The sequence below is a fragment of the Plecotus auritus genome (genome assembly GCF_963455305.1).
Source record: "Plecotus auritus genome assembly, chromosome: X".
In the NCBI taxonomy this organism is placed as follows: Eukaryota; Metazoa; Chordata; class Mammalia; order Chiroptera; family Vespertilionidae; genus Plecotus; species Plecotus auritus.
In genome coordinates, this window is record NC_137784.1 from 8,439,153 (window position 1) to 8,458,245 (window position 19,093).

General features: G+C 37.7%; 1 protein-coding gene across 1 annotated transcript in view; it reads right to left on the reverse strand.

The window, feature by feature from the left end:
* VEGFD (vascular endothelial growth factor D) overlaps positions 1–19,093 on the reverse strand; it is a gene marked incomplete at its 5' end in the record, with an annotated part of 30,017 nt that continues 10,924 nt past the window's right edge. The window contains 6 exons of the mRNA XM_080653489.1: positions 1–643; positions 1,264–1,459; positions 7,654–7,754; positions 9,851–9,999; positions 13,061–13,251; positions 16,209–16,410. Of these exons, the coding sequence (XP_080509615.1) occupies positions 517–643; positions 1,264–1,459; positions 7,654–7,754; positions 9,851–9,999; positions 13,061–13,251; positions 16,209–16,410 (966 nt within the window). The 3' untranslated portion in view covers positions 1–516. The remainder of the gene's footprint in view (positions 644–1,263; positions 1,460–7,653; positions 7,755–9,850; positions 10,000–13,060; positions 13,252–16,208; positions 16,411–19,093) is intronic.

The window sequence follows — 19,093 nt, forward strand, 5'->3', positions numbered from 1 at the left end:
ATGGCTTGAATAATGGTGTTTATTTTCTTTAAATACACTTAAATATGAAACAACAGACAGGAGTTTGGTAAACTCAAAACTACAAGCTGGGCAGTAATCAGAAAATCAGTGCTGATCATATGAATCAAATCTGCATAAGGAAGAATCAGAATAATTCACGAGAGTTGCAATTAGCAAAGGACTCAGAGACAATTCAAATTGCCTCATCTGCTGTGAGTAATCAGTCACATAGCACTTATCATTCCATGATGATCAAACCTTTTTCATTCACCAAACAAACAGAAAGGGTTACACAGGCTCCCTCTTCTCCACCCCTTAGTGTGCAGAGAAGATACCTATCAAGGAACCAGGGAATCCTCAGCTGCTGTTTAATGGAAGGTTGGTTTGGATTCACCTAGTACTATGTGAAATGAATTTTTTCCAACACCTGGAAAAAAAAGAAAAATAGTGACAGCAACTTGGCAAAGTGGCATGCTGTTTAAAATGCGGGAGGAGGAACTTGGGAACAAAGCTGAATCAAGGGTTTTCTTGACTGTGGAGCTCATGGGTCGGCCTTTTCTCCTTTGGAAAGCGGCAATGCTTTGCACAGGCTAATTTAGCATTTGTACACATTCTGGTGTGAAAGGGGCATCCATCCTCACAGCTGTTGTAAAAAAAATAAATAAATAAACGTGAGAATTCAGAATCCAGGACTACAATTCAACGAAATAGCTCTGTTCTGATTTAAGTTTTTAAAGTAAATTTTCCAGATATGTATTTAAAGTGTCAATATAAAATCCTGAATAGTTATCCCACATGGAATCCAAATCTATTAAAGTGCACTCAGTAACCTTTAACTGTTCTAGTCATCAATAATTTTCTTGCTACATAAATCCAATGATATCCTCTTTCTCAAAGAAAAAAACAAAACAACCAAATAAACATACATGTTCATATATTGAGAGATACTGAACCAAAGAGTCTACTGATCTGAAACCCCCCACTACCCCCTGCAAATAATTGTTTACATTTCATCATTCTAGTTTTTGCTTAATATCCATAAGCCAATAATAGCAAGCAGGATTTTCTTGATTTCTCTGTAATCTCTGAATCATCACTCTGTAATCTCTTGCTTATTCTTAGTTGCCAAACCTCTGCTTTACTGTCAAAAAGGGGCTTGGGCACTGAAAAAGATGGCTTAATAAGGAATCCCACTGAATCAAAATGGCATTTATATTAAATGTCGATGAGTCAAGTTAAAGCAAAAGTGAAAAAGCCATTCACCTGCAGGTATCTGGGTGAAATACCTTGTGCTTCCGGCAGCAGCTCTCCAGACTCTCTCTGCACTCAATGCAACTGCAGTTTTCTGGGTGCTGGATGAGATCTCCGGGACAGGTGGTTTTGCACACGCACTCGCAACTATCTTCATCAAACTTCATGTGCGGCCCACAGAGAGTCAGTTCCTGGAGGTGAGAGGGGTCTACACAGAAATAGAGAAGAGTTTGTCCAATAGCTATAGCATGGGTAACATAATTCCCAAAGTGTATTCTTTACATCATTCTCAAATCACTTGAATTCACGAAATCTCCTTTCCTGTAGATTTCCCCCTAATCTTTCCACAATGAAGGAGATTCACCTCTAATTTCATAATAAAAATACAGAATCCATGTGTTCTCTTCAGCTTGTGATAAAAATGTTATAAACCGAATATTCTTGGTAACATTTTTTAGAGATTTTTAGGTTGGTGACTTGTTAAAAAGGCAAACTTTTACAATCAAGTGTGAATAGTAAAATATAGGATGTATAAGGATTATGAGTCTAGTCATCCCCAGTTTTTAGGTGAAGATTAAAAGGAGAGAGGAACAGAAGTATTGGCACTGTAGGAATACACTTCAGCCTTTTCAGATTGTGGATAGAAACAGTGATGTATTTCCTCACCACAGATCACAACACTGATATAAAAATGAAATAGGGATAATGAACTTGGATTTCACAGATATCTTCTGGGAGATATATTCAGCTGAGAGAGGAGGTTCTGAGAAGTTTTTTATACACTTAGCTGACAGACACTTCTAGAAAGTGTACAATTGCTCCATGTCCAAGTCTAATAATCAAGTTGAAATTCATTGCCAAAAATGAAAGAGAAACTTTAGAAGAACTTGACTATATCACCTTAGCATTATTGAAGGTTTCAGAGCAAGTACATGTTTACTTTCTTACCCAAATCTGCTTCTCTCCAGTTTGCCTGATTTAAGTAATGGTGCCATTACTCTTGACTCGTCTGCTATATTGAACCTAATTACCATGTCCACCCACTTCTGAGTTGGGCCTCCCTGAATTTATTCATTCTTTCTGAGTTCTGCCTCCCTGAATTTGTTCATTCTTTTCCATCATGACTACCCCTGCCTCAATTCAGCCAGTACCTTGTATTTTTTGTGTAGATGGCTGTCACTCATTTGCCAACACAGTTTTACCCTTTCAGTTCATTCGCCATAAGGTTATCAAATGCAAATCTAATCACTACTGATTTAAGTACCTTCAAAGGTTACCCTCTCTTTCAAAATAAAAGCCAATTTTCCTACCAGGACATACAAGACACTTCATGAACTGACATGAACCATACTCCTCTCTCTCTCTCTCTCTCTCTCTCTCCCTCTCTCTCTCTCTCTCTCTGCCTATGTTTCACCCATACCAATTGTAGTTATAGTACTTTTTCTTCTGATATGCCAGGGTGTCTCATGCCTTTGGGCTCGTACTTCCCTCTGCTAGTAATTCTTTCCCCCAATATCTTTCTCAAATTCTGCAAGTTTAGCCAAGTGCCCTTGCTATGTGCATATTTCCATCCTGTCCTTTTTTAGACTTCTTATATTTGTCTGTTTATTTCTCTGTTAATTAATGGTTTCCTCCATTAATTAAAAAAACCCGCCCTAGCTAGTTTGGCTCAGTGGACGGAGCGTCAGCCTGCGGGCTAAAGGGTCCCAGGTTCGATTCCGGCCAGGGGCACAGGCCTGGGTTGCAGGCTCGATCCCCAGTAGGGGAGCGTGCAGGAGGCAGCCAATCAATGATTCTCTATCATCATTGATGTTTCTATCTCTCTCTCCCTCTCCCTTCCTCTCTAAAAATCAATAAAATATATTTTTTTAAAAAATCCTAAAGGTTATAGGAACCAAATATCATTGTTCTGGCATAAAATAGGCACTTGATAAATATTTGTTGAGTTTATTTGGTGTAATAAAAGGATCCTGAATCCAGCTGATGTATGGAGACTGAAAAATCTCATCCAACATTCCAAAACATTGGGTTACACCATATGTTCTTGCCACTATCTGACCATTAATAATGACAACCTTGTGTCATCCAATCTCATAGTTTTAACTGCTCGGTAATTAATGATCTTTGAAGAGGAAAAAGATGAGCTTTGTAAGCCATATGCCAGAGAAGCAAATGTCACTTTGAGGCAAGATGAGAATAGCTTGTTAAAGGATAGTTAAGAAGCGCTTACAGATTTGCATGGATCACAAGGTGGCAGTAGAGACTCATTCAGAAAACTTAGGGTAAGACTAACTCCATTCTTAGACCCATGGTTTAGGGAAACACAGCCCACTTAGGTGTTAGCTGAACTTCAGCAAGATAGTTGGCAGAGGCAGGCCTCAGTCTCTCTAGACAAGTTAACGGTAACAGAGACTGGATGTAGGAGAACTGAATGAAACAGCAACTAGCTAAAGGTGATACCCTGAAGTCATTCGTGAATATATATGGTATTTGTCTTTCTCTGACTGGCTTAATTCACTTAGGATAATAATACCCAGGTCCATCAATGCTATCTCAAAGGGTAAGAGTTCCATCCTTATTACAGCAGTGTAGTATTCCATTGTGTAGATGTACCACTGTTTTTTAATCCACTCATCTACTGATGGGCACTTGGGCTATTTCCAGATCTTGGTTATCGTAAATAACGTTGCTAGGAACGTAGGGGTACATATATTCTGATTGGTGTTTCGGTATTCTTAGGATATATTGTCAAAAGTGAGATCACTGGGTCAAATGGTAGTTCTATTTTTAGGTTTTTTTGAGGAAACTCCACACTGTTCTCCACAGTGGCTTCACCAGTCTGTATTCCCACCAGCAGTGCACGAGGGTTCCTTTTTCTCCGAATCCTCACCAGCATTTCTTGTTTGTTGATTTATTGATGGCAGACATTCTGACAGGTATGAGGTGGTACCTCATTGTCATTTTAATTTGCATCTCTCTGATGATTAGTGACTTTGAGTATTTTTTCATATGTCTATTAACCATCTGTATGTCCTCTTTGGAGATGTAGCTATTCAGGTCCTTTGCCCATTTTTAATTGGATTATTTGTCTTCCTAGTGTTGAGTTGTATAAGTTCTTTATATATTTTGGAAATTAACCCCTTATCAGATGTATCATTGGCAAATATGTTCTCCCACACAATGGAGTTCCTTTTTGTTGATAGTTTCTTTTGCTGTACAGAAACCTTTTAGTTTGATGTAGTCTCATTTATTTTTTCCTTTGCTTCTTCTGCCCTAGGAGATATTTTGGCAAAAATATTGCTACAAGAAATGTCTGTGATTTTACTGCCTATGTTTTTTTTCTAGGATTTTTATGGCTTTACCACTTACATTTAAGTGTTCTATCCATTTTGAGTTTATTCCTGTATATGGTGTAAGTTGGTGATCTAATTTCATTTTTTTGCATGTACCTGTCCAATTTTCCCAACACCATTTATTGAAGAGACTATTTTTACTCCATTGTATGCTCTTGCCTCCTTTGTCAAATATTAATTGACCATGAAGGTGTGGGTTGATTTTGGGGGTTTCTGTTCCATTCCACTGATATATATGCCTGTTTTTGTGCCAGTACCAGGTTGTTTTGATTACAATGGCTTTGTAGTATTATATATTGATTTTAATCCTAGGGAGGTTGATGATGTGATGGGAATGTATTCTGTTCCCAACCTTGTTCCATTTATCATTTTTATCAATAAACTGATGGATTTTTTTCCAAATAAATTCTTGAAGTTGTGGCTATCTTGAGGAATATAAAATACAAAATCAGGACTACTCAATTTTTCATTTTTTGGTATTTTAAAACAGTTTAGAGCAATGACCTGAATCTAACTGGATAAAATTCAATTGGACTTAGATTCACTAATTCAAATGTGCTCTTTCAGGGACGAGGTCATTGTACAAAAGGCAGTTGACTGCCACAAGTGTGCTAAAGGTGTTTAGTGAACAATAAGCTCAGTATATGTCGTCCATTGGATAAGACCATTGGAGATGTGACCAGGAACTTGACCCACATTAATTGAATTATGGGACATGAAAATTAGAAGTGATCGTGATCCAGGTTACCCCATGCCTCTCACTTCCATCAATGCTACAACTTCTCAAAAGGTACCCTGCCTCCTTTCCGGTCCCAGGACAACTCATCCTCTTCTACTCTGTCACTGGATTGATTTTGCTAAAATGCTAATTGTTGCTGTCAGTCTCCTGCTTGAACCAGTTGATTTCTCTTTGCCCCTAGTATCACATCTAAGCTCTGGGACAATGTTCATAGAGTGCCCTCTGAATCTCGCCAGCTTTCTCTCTCTCTTCTACCCCTCTTCTCCCATTATATCACCACCATGCAACTTCTTCCAGCACTCCAACATGCTATGCTCTCTCACCTCCAGTCCTGAGCATACATTTTCCACCTGCTCAGAGCACTTCTCTCTTTCCCCACTACTCTGCCTAACCCTCAGCACCCATGTGCACCAGCTGCGTCCCTCCCTAGGAATTACCTTCAGCAGAAAGAGGCCATGTTACCTAAGGTTACATCCCCTCCCCGAGGTAGCCCACATACAATGAATGACAAGTTCATAAGACACAGCCTTGTTCCATTTATCATTTTTACCAATAAACTGATGGAATTTGGGGGGCATCCTCCCAAGGACCATCCCAGCTTCAGCTCCCCATAGGATTGGCTGACACCTCTTAGCAACTGCAACACAGTTCATCTTCTCCCTCTGCCCAGTCCTGATTCCCTCTCACACTTTAATGCATGGTACTTGCATGCAAATCTCCTGAGTACAAATCTCTCTCAGAAGCTGTGGACCAGGAAAACCTTGACTAGAATACTAGTAGCCTATAAGTTCTATGTATATTGCCTCCCACAATAACTTTCTAACACTGTTATAAATGAGTCACATGGAGAAAGAATTATACTTGTTTTACAGGACTCTGAAATAACGAGTTGATACTCTAGAGCTGGTATATCCAACATGGTAGCTACAGACCATATTGAGCATAAAATGGCAACTCCAAATACAGATGTGCTGTATGTATAAAATTCACAGTGGATTTCAAAGACTTAGCACAAAAAATGAGGATAAATCATTAATAAATTTTATATTGATTGCATGTTAAAATGACACAATTTTTGATATGTTGGATTAAATAAAATATATGAAAAATCATTTCACCTGTTTCTTTTGACCTTTTTAATGTGAGTACTATAAAATGCAATTTATATATGTGACTTTCACTATAATTCCATTGACAGTAGTGCTCTGGAGTGAGAGATTTGGGTTCAATATAGTTTACTGACAATAAGTGTATGGTCAGAGTAACTATGCTGCCTCAGTAGGTGGTGAGTTTCTCCATGACTGATGTATGTCCAGCAGAGGATGGATGAATTTTGGTGGGAAGGACGCAGATAACGTTCAAGATCTTCATGGGCATTTAAACTACACGAACATTATATTTCCCTCAAAATCTGGGTTAAACTTTCATGCTGACGGACAGAAATATAGGAAGTAAGGTATTACTTATGGTTTCTAAGGACTGATTCCTTAGAGTTGAATCATTACTGGTCTTGCTTGCAAATCATAGTTTAAAACAAGCAAAGTTCAAAATTGCATGATTCTTTACAATTTTTTTCCATTGGAATCATATCAACTTCTCTGGTAAATAAATAAAAATGCATTAATTTTTAGCCAAATGCTCATCACCAAAAATCACAGCATTATGAGTTATGAGCAGTGATGTTTGCCTATCTCATTTGGTTCCCAATTCCCCTTAGTCTAATAGCTGTGTTTTGCTTTTAATTTGATTTAGTTTCAGAAAGAGTTTCCTCTTATCCGCCCCCCCTTTTTTTCAAATTACTGTCATGTTTTCACATGACACAGTTAAAAGAAACCAAGAAATCCAAAATTACTTTATGTTCTGGTGAGACTTTTATATAAATAAATTAGTAAAATGTGATTAACTGTTTAGTTCTGAAGTGGCTTTCATTACAGGTTACCATCCCCTTTCAAATTAAATGTTTTGGGATGCTCTAATTGCTTTGGACTTTTCTTTAATATTATAAAGCAGATAATGCATTAGTGGGTTTGCTATATAATTAAAGCACAGAGGGCTGTGGAATCTGACTGCTTCTATCACTTTTAGTTGTGTGACCTTGAGAAAATCACTAGACATAGTAGTATGTACATTTTGTGATTGTAAAAAAGAGGATAATAATACTACATTATAGGGTTATTGTGAGGATATAATGAGTTAATACATATAAAAGGCTTACAACATTGCCTGGTCATATTAAGCACTCAATAAATGTTAGTTGCTATTGTTGTTATTTTTATTATTACTATTATTATTTCATACTGCTCTCATTACCTTCCATTCCAGCAAGTGGATTCTCCTCTTGTAAAACACATTTACATTTGCTGCTATCCCATAGCATGTCAATAGGACAGAGTTTCTTGGAATGGGAACAACTAGGAAAAAGAAATAAACTAGATTTAAAAGCTTTCAAGGGCAATCATTCCTTTGAAACATTTTTAAAAAACATTGCATACATTTCTGAGTGAGAATAGTTAAGATTCCAAATAGCTTAATTCATATTTATGAACTTCATATTATTAGTAATTCTGTAATTACAAATATTTTACTTAGAAACCTTTGGAAATGAAACTAATTTGGGGAAGTTATAATCTTTAAGAAGATTTGGTGTTAAAATGATGCAAATTAGCTGTCAACAGAGCCTATTTACCCAAAGTAAATAGTGTTCTAACATAGCACTACCTTCTTTAAAATAAAGAACATTGGTTAGAACAGCAGGAACATCTTGAGGATAAATGTGCCTTGTAGATGAGCTTTCTTTTCTGCTTAAGGGAGGTGGAGATGTCTTCTTAGCTCACTGTTAAGTAACATATAACCACCAGCTCACTCCTTCACTTGCCACTCACACATGTGTTTATTGATTTACCTTTGCAAGATCTAAGTATTCAACATAGTTAGTTTATATTTTTATTCAGTGTTTGTAATTTGACCTTCATTTGTTTCTCAATTTTTTTTCCAAATCAATGATTCTTCTCTTTGATTCCAGAACAGTTCAGGGTGTTATAATTTGTGTCATAAAGAATCACAAAATACTCTTAGAAAAATTTCAAAGTCAATTGAATTTTAAGTAATTTTCATTTAAAATAAGAATTTTTCATTTGGTAATATCAAGAGGAAGGATTAGAAAAATCTCCAAACTCAGATGCAGAAAATTTTGGCACTCGCCAATGACTCCAGGAACCTTTTTCCCACCGCTAATTTTGGGGCTGAGATGTATGAACAGCCTAGAACAGGGATGGGCAAACTTTTTGACTCAAGGGCCACAATGGGTTCTTAAACTGGACCGGAGGGCCAGAACAAAAGCATGGATGGAGTGTTTGTGTGAACTAATATAAATTCAAAGTAAACATCATTACATAAAAGGGTACGGTCTTTTTTTTTATTTCAATAGTTTTATTCATTTCAAACATTTTAACAAGAAGAATGTAAACACTAATTATTATAATTTGAAATTTCAAAAAATGGAGGAATCATAGCACAATAACATACCTTATATTGAAGATGGCAAAGGCAAAATAAAATTGCCTAACAAAGGAAAGGTACAAAAGCCTTTCAAATTAAACTTAAATATAATAAAATAATTTAAAACTAAAACAAATAGAAAAGAACAAAATGTGTAAACAGTAAATTAAACATTTTCTTTAGTGCAACTTCCAAATTATGCCCGGGACGTAGATGTAGATGGCAATGTAGACTGGGTTGAAAGGTTTTTGGTCTTTAAAACATCAACTTCAGTGGGAACAGTGTTGTTGGTCTCCTTTTTAGCTAATGCTCTGATACTGTGCTCTCCAGGGGCGTGTCTCCCTACATCACCACGATAATGTGTCTCCGCATTCCCAGGGTGATGTCGGGGGACGCGTCCGCGGGCATTACAAGGAGCCTCTGGAAGATTGAGAGGTTGTTCCTTCTACTGAATGGGGGATATAAATCCGCCCACTCAGAAGAAGGAGCTGCGGCTGTGTTTCCCGACGTTGCCATGTTAACACTGCTGCTGGTGAAGGAGCGGAGGGGAGAGCAAGAGAACCCTCTGCTCTTTTGGCTCCGCGGGCCGGATAGAACAGCCGATCGGGCCAGATCTGGCCCGTGGGCCGTAGTTTGCCCACGGCTGGCCTAGAATGAGTTTTATTTAATGGTGTTTTGGAATGAGGGAACATGTGCCAAAGTTGAGGCTGAAAGAAAGTTCACAGCTGCATTAGACTATGCATATTAAGAACAAAGGTGTCCATACGCAGGCATGCTAAGTTCATAAGCACTGAGTTGTTTGGTCCTACTGCAATATACATCTAACACCTGATAAAAAAAAAAAACCAAACATATTTTCCAAACAGTTATTACCAGTAGATCTGAGTTAGAAGCTAAAAAATGAAGAACTTGAAGAGAAAGTGATGACTCTATAATTAATGAAGTATTCCACACACACAGCTTAGGCAAAGGCAAGAACAAGTACAAATCAAATACAAGAAGTGCTTACCCATCTTCTTCTGTGACCTCAATGGATCTTCTGATAATGGGGTATGGATGGCTGGGAGCTGTTGACAAGCACTTACAACCTGTATGGTTGGCAACTTTAACAGGCACTAATTCGGGTACTGATGTCAAAGGCACTGATATTTCAAAGAGCTGGAGTAGAGAAAATAACCATAATACACATATATTTAAAAGAATAATTTCTACAGTTTGCATTTTTGCCTTTGTCCTTTATGGTAGTGACTTTAGCAAAGTTTTTTCATCAAGAACAGAACTAGTAAGGATAAAGGGTAACATAGTGGAAAGACTGCTGGGCTGGGCTGGGCTGGGAGTCAGCTGACTGGGGACTTACCCAATTTTACCATGTATTTAAGCTTGATTAAATCTCCTAATTTTTCTGTGCCACTGGTGCCCTTGTAAAATGGTACTGTTACTCCATGCTCCTGATTTAAATTTGAGTGTAAACAGTAAAGATTAAATGAAATTATACCTATGAAGTTTCCTTTTTCTTTTCTTTTTTTCCTATGAAGTTTCTTTGAGACCATGGTGAAAGATTATTGTTCAAAAACAACTTATCACTTCTCATACTGTCTCCATTGAAGGAATATAGTTTCCTGTTCTTTGACTTTGGACTTGGCCATGTGACTTGTTTTAGTCAACAGGATGGTAGCCCATATGACACAACTACAAACTTGAACTGTGCATACTTTGTAGGGCTTGAAGCTACGAGAAGAGCAAGATCTGACAGGCTTGCTGGTCCAAGGGATGAAAGACACAGGGAACAGACATGAACTCAACCTGTAGCTTGGAGTCAAGCCCTATGGAGCCTACTCTAAACTAACTAGATCTCAGATACATGAGTGAGAATAAGTCTTTGTTGTTTAAAGCCCCTGAGTTTTAGGATGTTTATTATGCAGCATCACGCAATAATAACTGACTGATACACGATCATCATGCCCAACCACTGAATTATAGGTAACATGAATGTCATTCGTTCTATGTTTCTATATGCCAGCCCTATTGTAAGCACTTTTATATTAATTCATTTATTCCTTATTACAATGATATAGGATGGGTTTTTATTACCTTCCCCAACCACTACAGGTGAATAAATAGATGGACAGAGAAGTTATACAACTTGCCTAAGGCCACATAACTATTGATTAGAAGAGTGGACATTTGAACCCAGACGGTCTATTCTAGAAGCAGAGGTGATACTGTTAAGAATATACTTTATTACTTTTTGGAATGAAATTGCTGTGACCAGAAGGAGCAAGGTGGGATCTTGGGAAGTAGAATTTAGAGAAATGTCAGTTACTTTGTTTCTAGAGTGGTTCTATGATATACAGATGAATTTGAACTTGATTTTAATGCTCTGTCCATTCAATCACCAGTCGATGTAGTCTTTTCTACATAGAGAATTCATTTATTCACTTTGTTTCTAAGAGGTATTTAATGAAATAGTACATAACTTTGGGATGAGAGATAGTTAAAAAAACACAATTAAAATGTTCAAATATGCATATTTGGAAATAAAAACTGCTGTACACTTACAGTTAAGTACATTCGGTAGTTAAAAAAACACAATTAAAATGTTCAAATATGCATATTTGGAAATAAAAACTGCTGTACACTTACAGTTAAGTACATTCTGTAAAACTAATCATTTGTTGAGTACAGCAGTTAAAATAAAGTACTCAACTATCTATTAAGTGAAAACAATCCATTAACGTTGTGTTTATTCTGACCTTTCAATATGTAATGGAATTCCATGAGTCTAAGTAAGAGAGTGTTTTTAGAGTGTTTACTTTGCATAAACTTCATCTTCTTGTGAAATTTTTCAGCTATGCTCTAAGGAATAACGTGGTCATGAACTAAAGCCTTTTACGTTAATGCAAGCTTTGTTTTTTCTGACAGTTGGTGCTTAGCCATGTTTGTTATTTTTTGACCTGATTGTCAAATAGTAGAGGTCGGAATTTACAAGTTGTGAGATTCTCTAAAAGGATTTAGAAAATGAAACTCTACAGTTTAAGGGGTATTTTAGGGGGTAGGAGGAACAAAATTAAGGATAAGAACCTATTGCCAAACAAATCAGCATTCCATTCTTTATATCTAATTAAGATAATCACCTAACATGGATATATTTGGTGCATATTTAATTTTATTGTACTACTATATATATATGTATATGTATATATATGTGTGTATGTGTGTGTATATATAGTACTTATGCATAACGGAATAAAGACAATATAGGCAAATGTGATAATTAAAGGAATTTGCAAAATAGCGCCAAAAGAAATATAGTTTGACTTACAGCTTTTTAATATGTTTTCCTAAGTTTGTTATTACTTCTCTCCTATGCAACAATTATATTTTGCAACAATATAGTAGCAATAAAAAGAAAAACTTATCTACTGAGCAAAAAGGATTTTATGAGATGGAAAAGGAAGAATTATTTCTTTCATGGAGACTGCAGAATTGTTTTCAAATGTCTTTTATGCTAGATATTTTCCATTTGCCTCTCCCGAGATGGCATCCTCTCTTTCCTTCCCCACTGGGCTCTGTGTCCCAGGACACTGACATCTATGAATGACATCTATAGGTCTTCTTGCCTCCCATACCCCTTGCCCCCCACTCTTTGCCAGGCTAAGGGTTGACCGTGGCCGCCATTCCTCCAGCCAGTCCTGCAGCCCTCTTCCTCACTTTCTCTCTGGGTCCCATAACTACTCTTCAGTCTAAGTGTGGAAGCAGGTCCCCCTTTTGCTAGCTCTGGGTACTGCACCAGCCCTTCCTCATTTCCCCTAAGGGTTAGGGCCTAACCCATTAAACTCTTCTCAGTCACTCCATTTGAACAACACAGAACCTAACTAATCAACAAGGCAGTGCAACTGTCTTCATTCCTTTTAAAGTCTATTCTAGTAACTTCCATATGATTATAGCATCAGAGAGGCAATGACTGATAAAAATTCAGGCTCTGGAGTCTCACAGACCTAGATTTGAAGCCCAGCTCTGCCATAAGTTACTTCTCTGAGCCTAAGTTTTCTCATCTATAAAGAAGGATAAAAATACCCTTTTTAGCTTGTTTCACGGATTAAATGAGACAACACACACAAAGCATTTAGCACAGTGTTTGGCAAAAAGCTCAGTTGCAGCTGTCAACACTATCGTCATTGGGGCTTGGCAGAGGACATGCTAGCCGGTGTCCTCATACCTGTTTGGAAACATACGAGGTGCTGGTGTTCATGCAGACGACGCTCTCTTCATTGCAGCAGCCGCCACACCGGAAAACGTTGACACAGGGAGGTTTGAAGAACCTGTTGGTGCTACTCCCCAGCTCACTGGCGACCTCCACACACGTCTCTCTAGGGCTGCACTGGGTTCTTTGCCATTCCTCATCTATAACTGCAGAGAGGAAGCTCATTGGTGCCAGCAGAAGAAACGGTCCTGGCATGCCAATGTGAGCCAGGGTTATGCTGGACACAGTCATAGCACTTACTTTACTAGTTATTTTTTGTCGGTCCTTTAACCAAAGGTTGTTTACAGAAAAATTAGAGTCAAAATCTATTCCTTCACACTTATACAATACCTTTCTAGAATATAATTTTATTTTTCTTTGGTGAAGAACACCATATCCTATATATAACCACATTGGTACATCTGGATAAGCTGGTCAATTAAGAAGCAAATGGAAGAGTGTAAAGAAATAACATGTGTTATTTATTAAGCAATTTGTATGACACAGATGAATAGCATTTCTTCTACTTGAAGCCAGGAGTGCACAGATTTTAGCACCATTGAGGAATACAATTTTTGTTGGTTGCTTAACTAAGTCCTGCCAACAACCACTAAGTGAACTTGAAAACACATCCTGCCCCAGTTGAACTTCGAGATGCTACCTGTGGCCCACGCTGACACCTTGACTGCATCCTTTGGAGAGGCCCAGGAGGGACACGCATCTAGGCCATGTCTGCATTTATGACTCACAGAAACTGTGAGATTAAAAAAATGTTGTTTTAAGCAGCTAAGTTTTAGGTTAAGTGTTATGCAGCAATAGATAAATTCTTCTCCATTTTTACCCCATCTTCAAAAATTTGTATTGGTCTCTTCCCAGAATATTCTCCATTCCCATATATGTGAACATATTTCCACTAGAAGAGACAGAGGAACATCTGCTTAAAGAACACAAACATAATATTGTTGGAGATCTGACTATAGCCTATAAATTATTCCCTTAAAACATGTTTCCATATTTTTCCCCTCTTAATCTCAATTTTGCTCATATGTTGCTTCTTCAATCACTGAAAGTCACAAAATACAAGATGTTTGGCCTGCTGAGAAACATTACATACACTAGACAATTTGCCTAAACGTTTTTTAATAATAATAAAATCTTTTATCCTAAGAAACCTTTTTAAATTTCTGATTTTGAATGTTTATATAAAGAGCCTGAAGTCTATAAATATGAGAGATAAATTATGCAATTAGGTGTTAATATAGGTATCTCACTACCATTAATCATGAATCCTAGAAAAAAAACAAGTGATTAAATTATGAAGATGTTACTGTTTAAAATTCTATTTAAATATTGTTTTCCATTTGCTTTTTTATAAAACTAAGTTTTGAGAATTGGAGCAGTAAGATTTTAATCAAAATTGTATGGAACTATGACCAATGTCACCGAGTAAAGCCCGCATAACTCTACTCGTCTTCATACCGCCAGCATGTCTGTTCTGCCTCCAAGATTACCCTGAAATCCATGAGGGAGAGTTGATAACAAATTATAAGTGATGTACTACGCCCATTTGATTATTTACTGCTTCTAACCTAGTCAAAATTTCAGATGATCCCCCACATAATGAGATATTTTACAGCTTTTTAAAATATTTTTACACTTTTTATGGTTTCCTCCTTAGGAAATGTCAATGTCACTGGCTTTTTAAAATCACCTAATTTTGGTTTTATGGTAATGCTTAGCTAACTCTGTCTTCACAGAGTATCTCCAGCCCTGCTCAGTTCTTTACACAGGTAATCTGGTTAAGGCCTTGGATCTTAGGTGAGGTCTGACCTCTTTGCTTTCATAAAGTCAAGGCTAATTTACCACAAAGAAGTGACTAGAGCTTCAAACCTCTGGCTAAAGTGGGTTCTAGGCCATGGTTCCAATGATCTCAACTCATTTAGACACACAGTCATACAAAAACACAAAGAATCCTCTTCACACGCAGGCCCACGATGCAGTCGAGGAATTTATCCCTTCCTACACAAAGCCTCCCCACAGCCAACAACAGCGGCCTGTGCAACCTCATCTTTTTACAAGTGGGGAAAAGTAAAGATAACTCTAGAAAGAAAGAAAAGAATGATTTTGGCTTAGTCAAATTGAATTATTTGATAAATATAATCCATTAGCAGGCAATCATATTTTAATCAATTCTAAAATGCTAGATCCTTGGGTGGGGCAGGAACTGGGTAGAGGTGGGCAATGGGGGAAAAGAGATAGAAATCTGTAATATTCTCAACAATAAAGATAAAAATAAAAGTAAATAAAATAAAATGCTAGGTCAACACTGCCACAGTGGCTTCTTGCATTATGTTGACATGTCATTAAAAAAAAGTTAAATGCCTAATTGGAAGCCACACAATTTTATTTGGCATGCATTTTATTCATTATGACACAGTACATATAGACAATGGTTTTCTTATAAAGGACCACCATCCTTACTATGAAACAATCATTCCCTTTATTTCCAATTATGTTATTTTATAGTCTGGAGTTTAGATTATTTCGTCTAGAGAGAATCAGTTATTCTGCTAGTAATACCAGCATACATTATTACAACTTAGCTTCCAACTTTTCCTTTTCACTTTAAAAAAAAACATAGAATAGCAAAGAAATAAAAAGTTATATCTAAACTATTAGTTTTTCTCTATGAATGTATAGCAGTAGAATGTTTTTTATTAATGAATACCAAGGTTGTTTTATTTTTTAAGTAAACACAATGATTTTTTAAAAATTAAAAACCATCTGTCTGGGGTGTTTTACCCTCACATCTTTGACTTAAATATACTCCTGTATTTTAAAGTGTTCTTTTGTGTTGATTTTTTAAATCTCAAAATCATACTGACTATATTTCTCTGCAGAGTTAATATAGGAAAACAAGAGTAGATCTAGGAAAGTAGGGTTCTCCGTTAACACCAAAGCTATGAAATCAGGCCCCTGTTCCTCTCCCTAACACATGCTGCCCTGCTCAAACTTTTGGCAGAGGTTGGTGAATTTGTTACTATCTGAGAAAGAGCAAGAGTTGGCCTTCACACACACACACACACACACACACACACACACACACACACACACACACACCTACCTTTTAATGTTTCAATGTCATAGAAAGTTGCCGCAAACCTGGTGGACCGATGGGATGCTGAGCGAGAGTCTGGGGTGGTAAAACTTTTCAGCTTCAGTCGGCATCTCCACAGCTTCCAGTCCTCGAAGTGTGTGATTTGCAGCAGTTCCTCCAAGCCAGAAGCCGCCCTAATCTGCTGTTCAGATTGTTCTAACATTGACCGCTTGGAAAAACAAACAAAATAGTGGTATGAAACCAAGTTACTAAAGTTTTAATTTGTCTGATAACCTTCATTGCTAACACTTAAAAATGTAAATAGAGCTGAAAAGAAATTAGAGAGATGATCCAAATGTACAACAGTACCTAGGGAAAACAAACTAGTATTTTTTAATCACATTCTGCTCACATGATTAATTAAAGGGATTACTTATTTCCCCCTAGGAACTCAGAACATTTAAAAACAATGGTGGGATTCAAAATATGTCTACATCTTAACCCCCAGAACCTGTAAATGTGATTTTATTTGGGAAAAGAAATTTTGCAGATGTCATAGAATTAAAGATCTTGAGATGAGATCCTCCTGGATTATCCACGTGGATCCTAAATACAAAGACAAGTATTCTAATAAGAAACAGAAGAGGGGAAGTCACAAACACAAAGGAGAAGATTTTTGGAGACAGAGGTAAATATTAAAATAATGCAGCCACAAGCCAGGGATGGCCTATAGCCAACAGAAGCTGGAAGAGGCAAAGAAAGATTCTAAGAGCCTTTAGAGGGAGCAGAGCTCCTGCCTACACCTTGGTTTCAGAATTCTGAATTCTAGAACTGAGAGAGAATACATCTCCATTGTTTTAAACCACCAAGTTTGTGGTCATTTGGTACAGCAGCCACAGGTAATCCTATCTAATAAAGAGGGAATATGCAAATTGACTGTCACACTGTCAGAAAGATGGCCGTGCCCATAGCCACAAGATGGTGGCGCCCAGTCCCCTCAGCCCCACCAGAGTCCCCCAGTCCTTTCAGCCCCACGGGGTTAGGGAGTTGTGGCAGGTGCCCTCAGCCCCCCAGTTGCCCAGGGCCAGCCCGAGGCTCAGGCAAGCCTCGGATGGCAGCTGCCCAGCCGCCCAGGACCGCCCAAGGCTCAGGTAACCAGGGCTGGCTGAGGCTTGTGCTACCGGCAGTGGCAGCAGCAGAGGTGTGATGGGGCATCGCCTTCCCCTGATCACCAGGTCGCCTCCTGCCCCTAAGGCAGGGGTGGGCAAACTTTTTGACTAGGGGGCCACAATGGGTTCTTAAACTGGACCAGAGGGCTGGAACAAAAGCATGGATGGAGTGTTTGTGTGAACTAATATAAATTCAAAGTAAAGGAGTGGAGGGGAGAGCAAGAGAACCCTCCGCTCTTTCGGCTCCGTGGGCCGGATAGAACAGCCGAACGGGCCGGATCCGGCCCGCAGGCTGTAGTTTGCCCACGGCTGCCCTAAGGGCTCCCGGACTGTGAGAGGGGGCAGGCCAGGCTGAGGGACCCCCCTCCAGTGCATGAATTTTCATGCACCAGGCCTCTAGTTAATATATATTTTTAAATTGCACTATTTTTGTGACAGGAGCCAATGACAATTGTTTTCATTCTATTATTTGTTTGAGAAACTGACCCATAAAGTCCTGGGGAACCTGCCTAAAGTCACACAAGGAAAAAAGATTGTTAAGATTCTAATAACCTGAAATTTCTGACTTCTAATCCTCTTGAGCCTTTTTTCTTTTTAAATCTGTTTGCTATTTCAAAGACATGGGTGTGTGTTTTTCTCATAAAATACGCTTCTTCAGTTTATGCTGAAAATTGCCTTTCCACACAGTTGCGCGAACTGTATTGACTGATATGATGCCTGGATTTGTAAGTAAAAATTATTTGGCCAGCCTGGCAAGTGTGGCTCAATGGTTGAGCGTCGGCCCATGAACCAGGAGGTCACAATTAAATTCTGGGTCAGGGCACATGCCTGGGTTGTGGGCTTGATCCCCAGTAGGGGCCATGAAGAAGGCAGCTGATCAATGATGTTCTCTCTCATTGATGTTTCTATGTCTCTATCACTCTCCCTTCCTCTCTCTAAAATCAATAAAAATATTTTTTAAATTAAAAAAAAATGACTTGGCCAACAAAAGATTTTCAGTATGCAGCCTATTTGTTCTAAATTGGGGCCATGGTTATATAAATAACTGTACACGTATACAATGAAATACTATGCGAGCATCAAAACCAGTGATATAGGTGTGTATTGGGAAGAATGAATCTGCATTCAACAGTGTTTTGGGAGTAGATTTTTTTTTAGATATGATGATGTATACTGAGTTGTCTGAAAGTGGGTGCTTAGAAGAGCAAGTGTGGTCATGTATGATTCAGTTATATCTTTTGAAAAATTATTTGTGTGTATAATGTGCATCAAATATATAAACAATTAACCATTGCTAATTAATCATATATAATTTAAAACATATATAATATCTGGAGAAATATACATGAAAACATATACAATAGTTAATTCTCTAGATTAGGAATTATCAAAATATACCCCCCTGGCCTAATTCAGCCTGTTGCCCTCCTGTTTTTACAAATAAAATTTTATTGGAATACAGCCATGTCCATTTATTTACATAGTTATCTGTGGCTGCCTTCATTCTACAACAGCAAAGTTGAGAAGTTGAGACAGAGACCTTCATAACAGTTTAAATCTGAGGCTACCACTTTTTTAAAATGTCAGTTCTGTTCTCAATCATTATATTTTTCATTACTCCATTGTATTACATTGTTTTTATTCTTTTTTTGAAATACTTATTAGAAATACATTGGAGTCTTTTAATGATCTTACATATATCTTAAATATCTTTTTCAGATTTATCAATTTTTTCTCCAACTA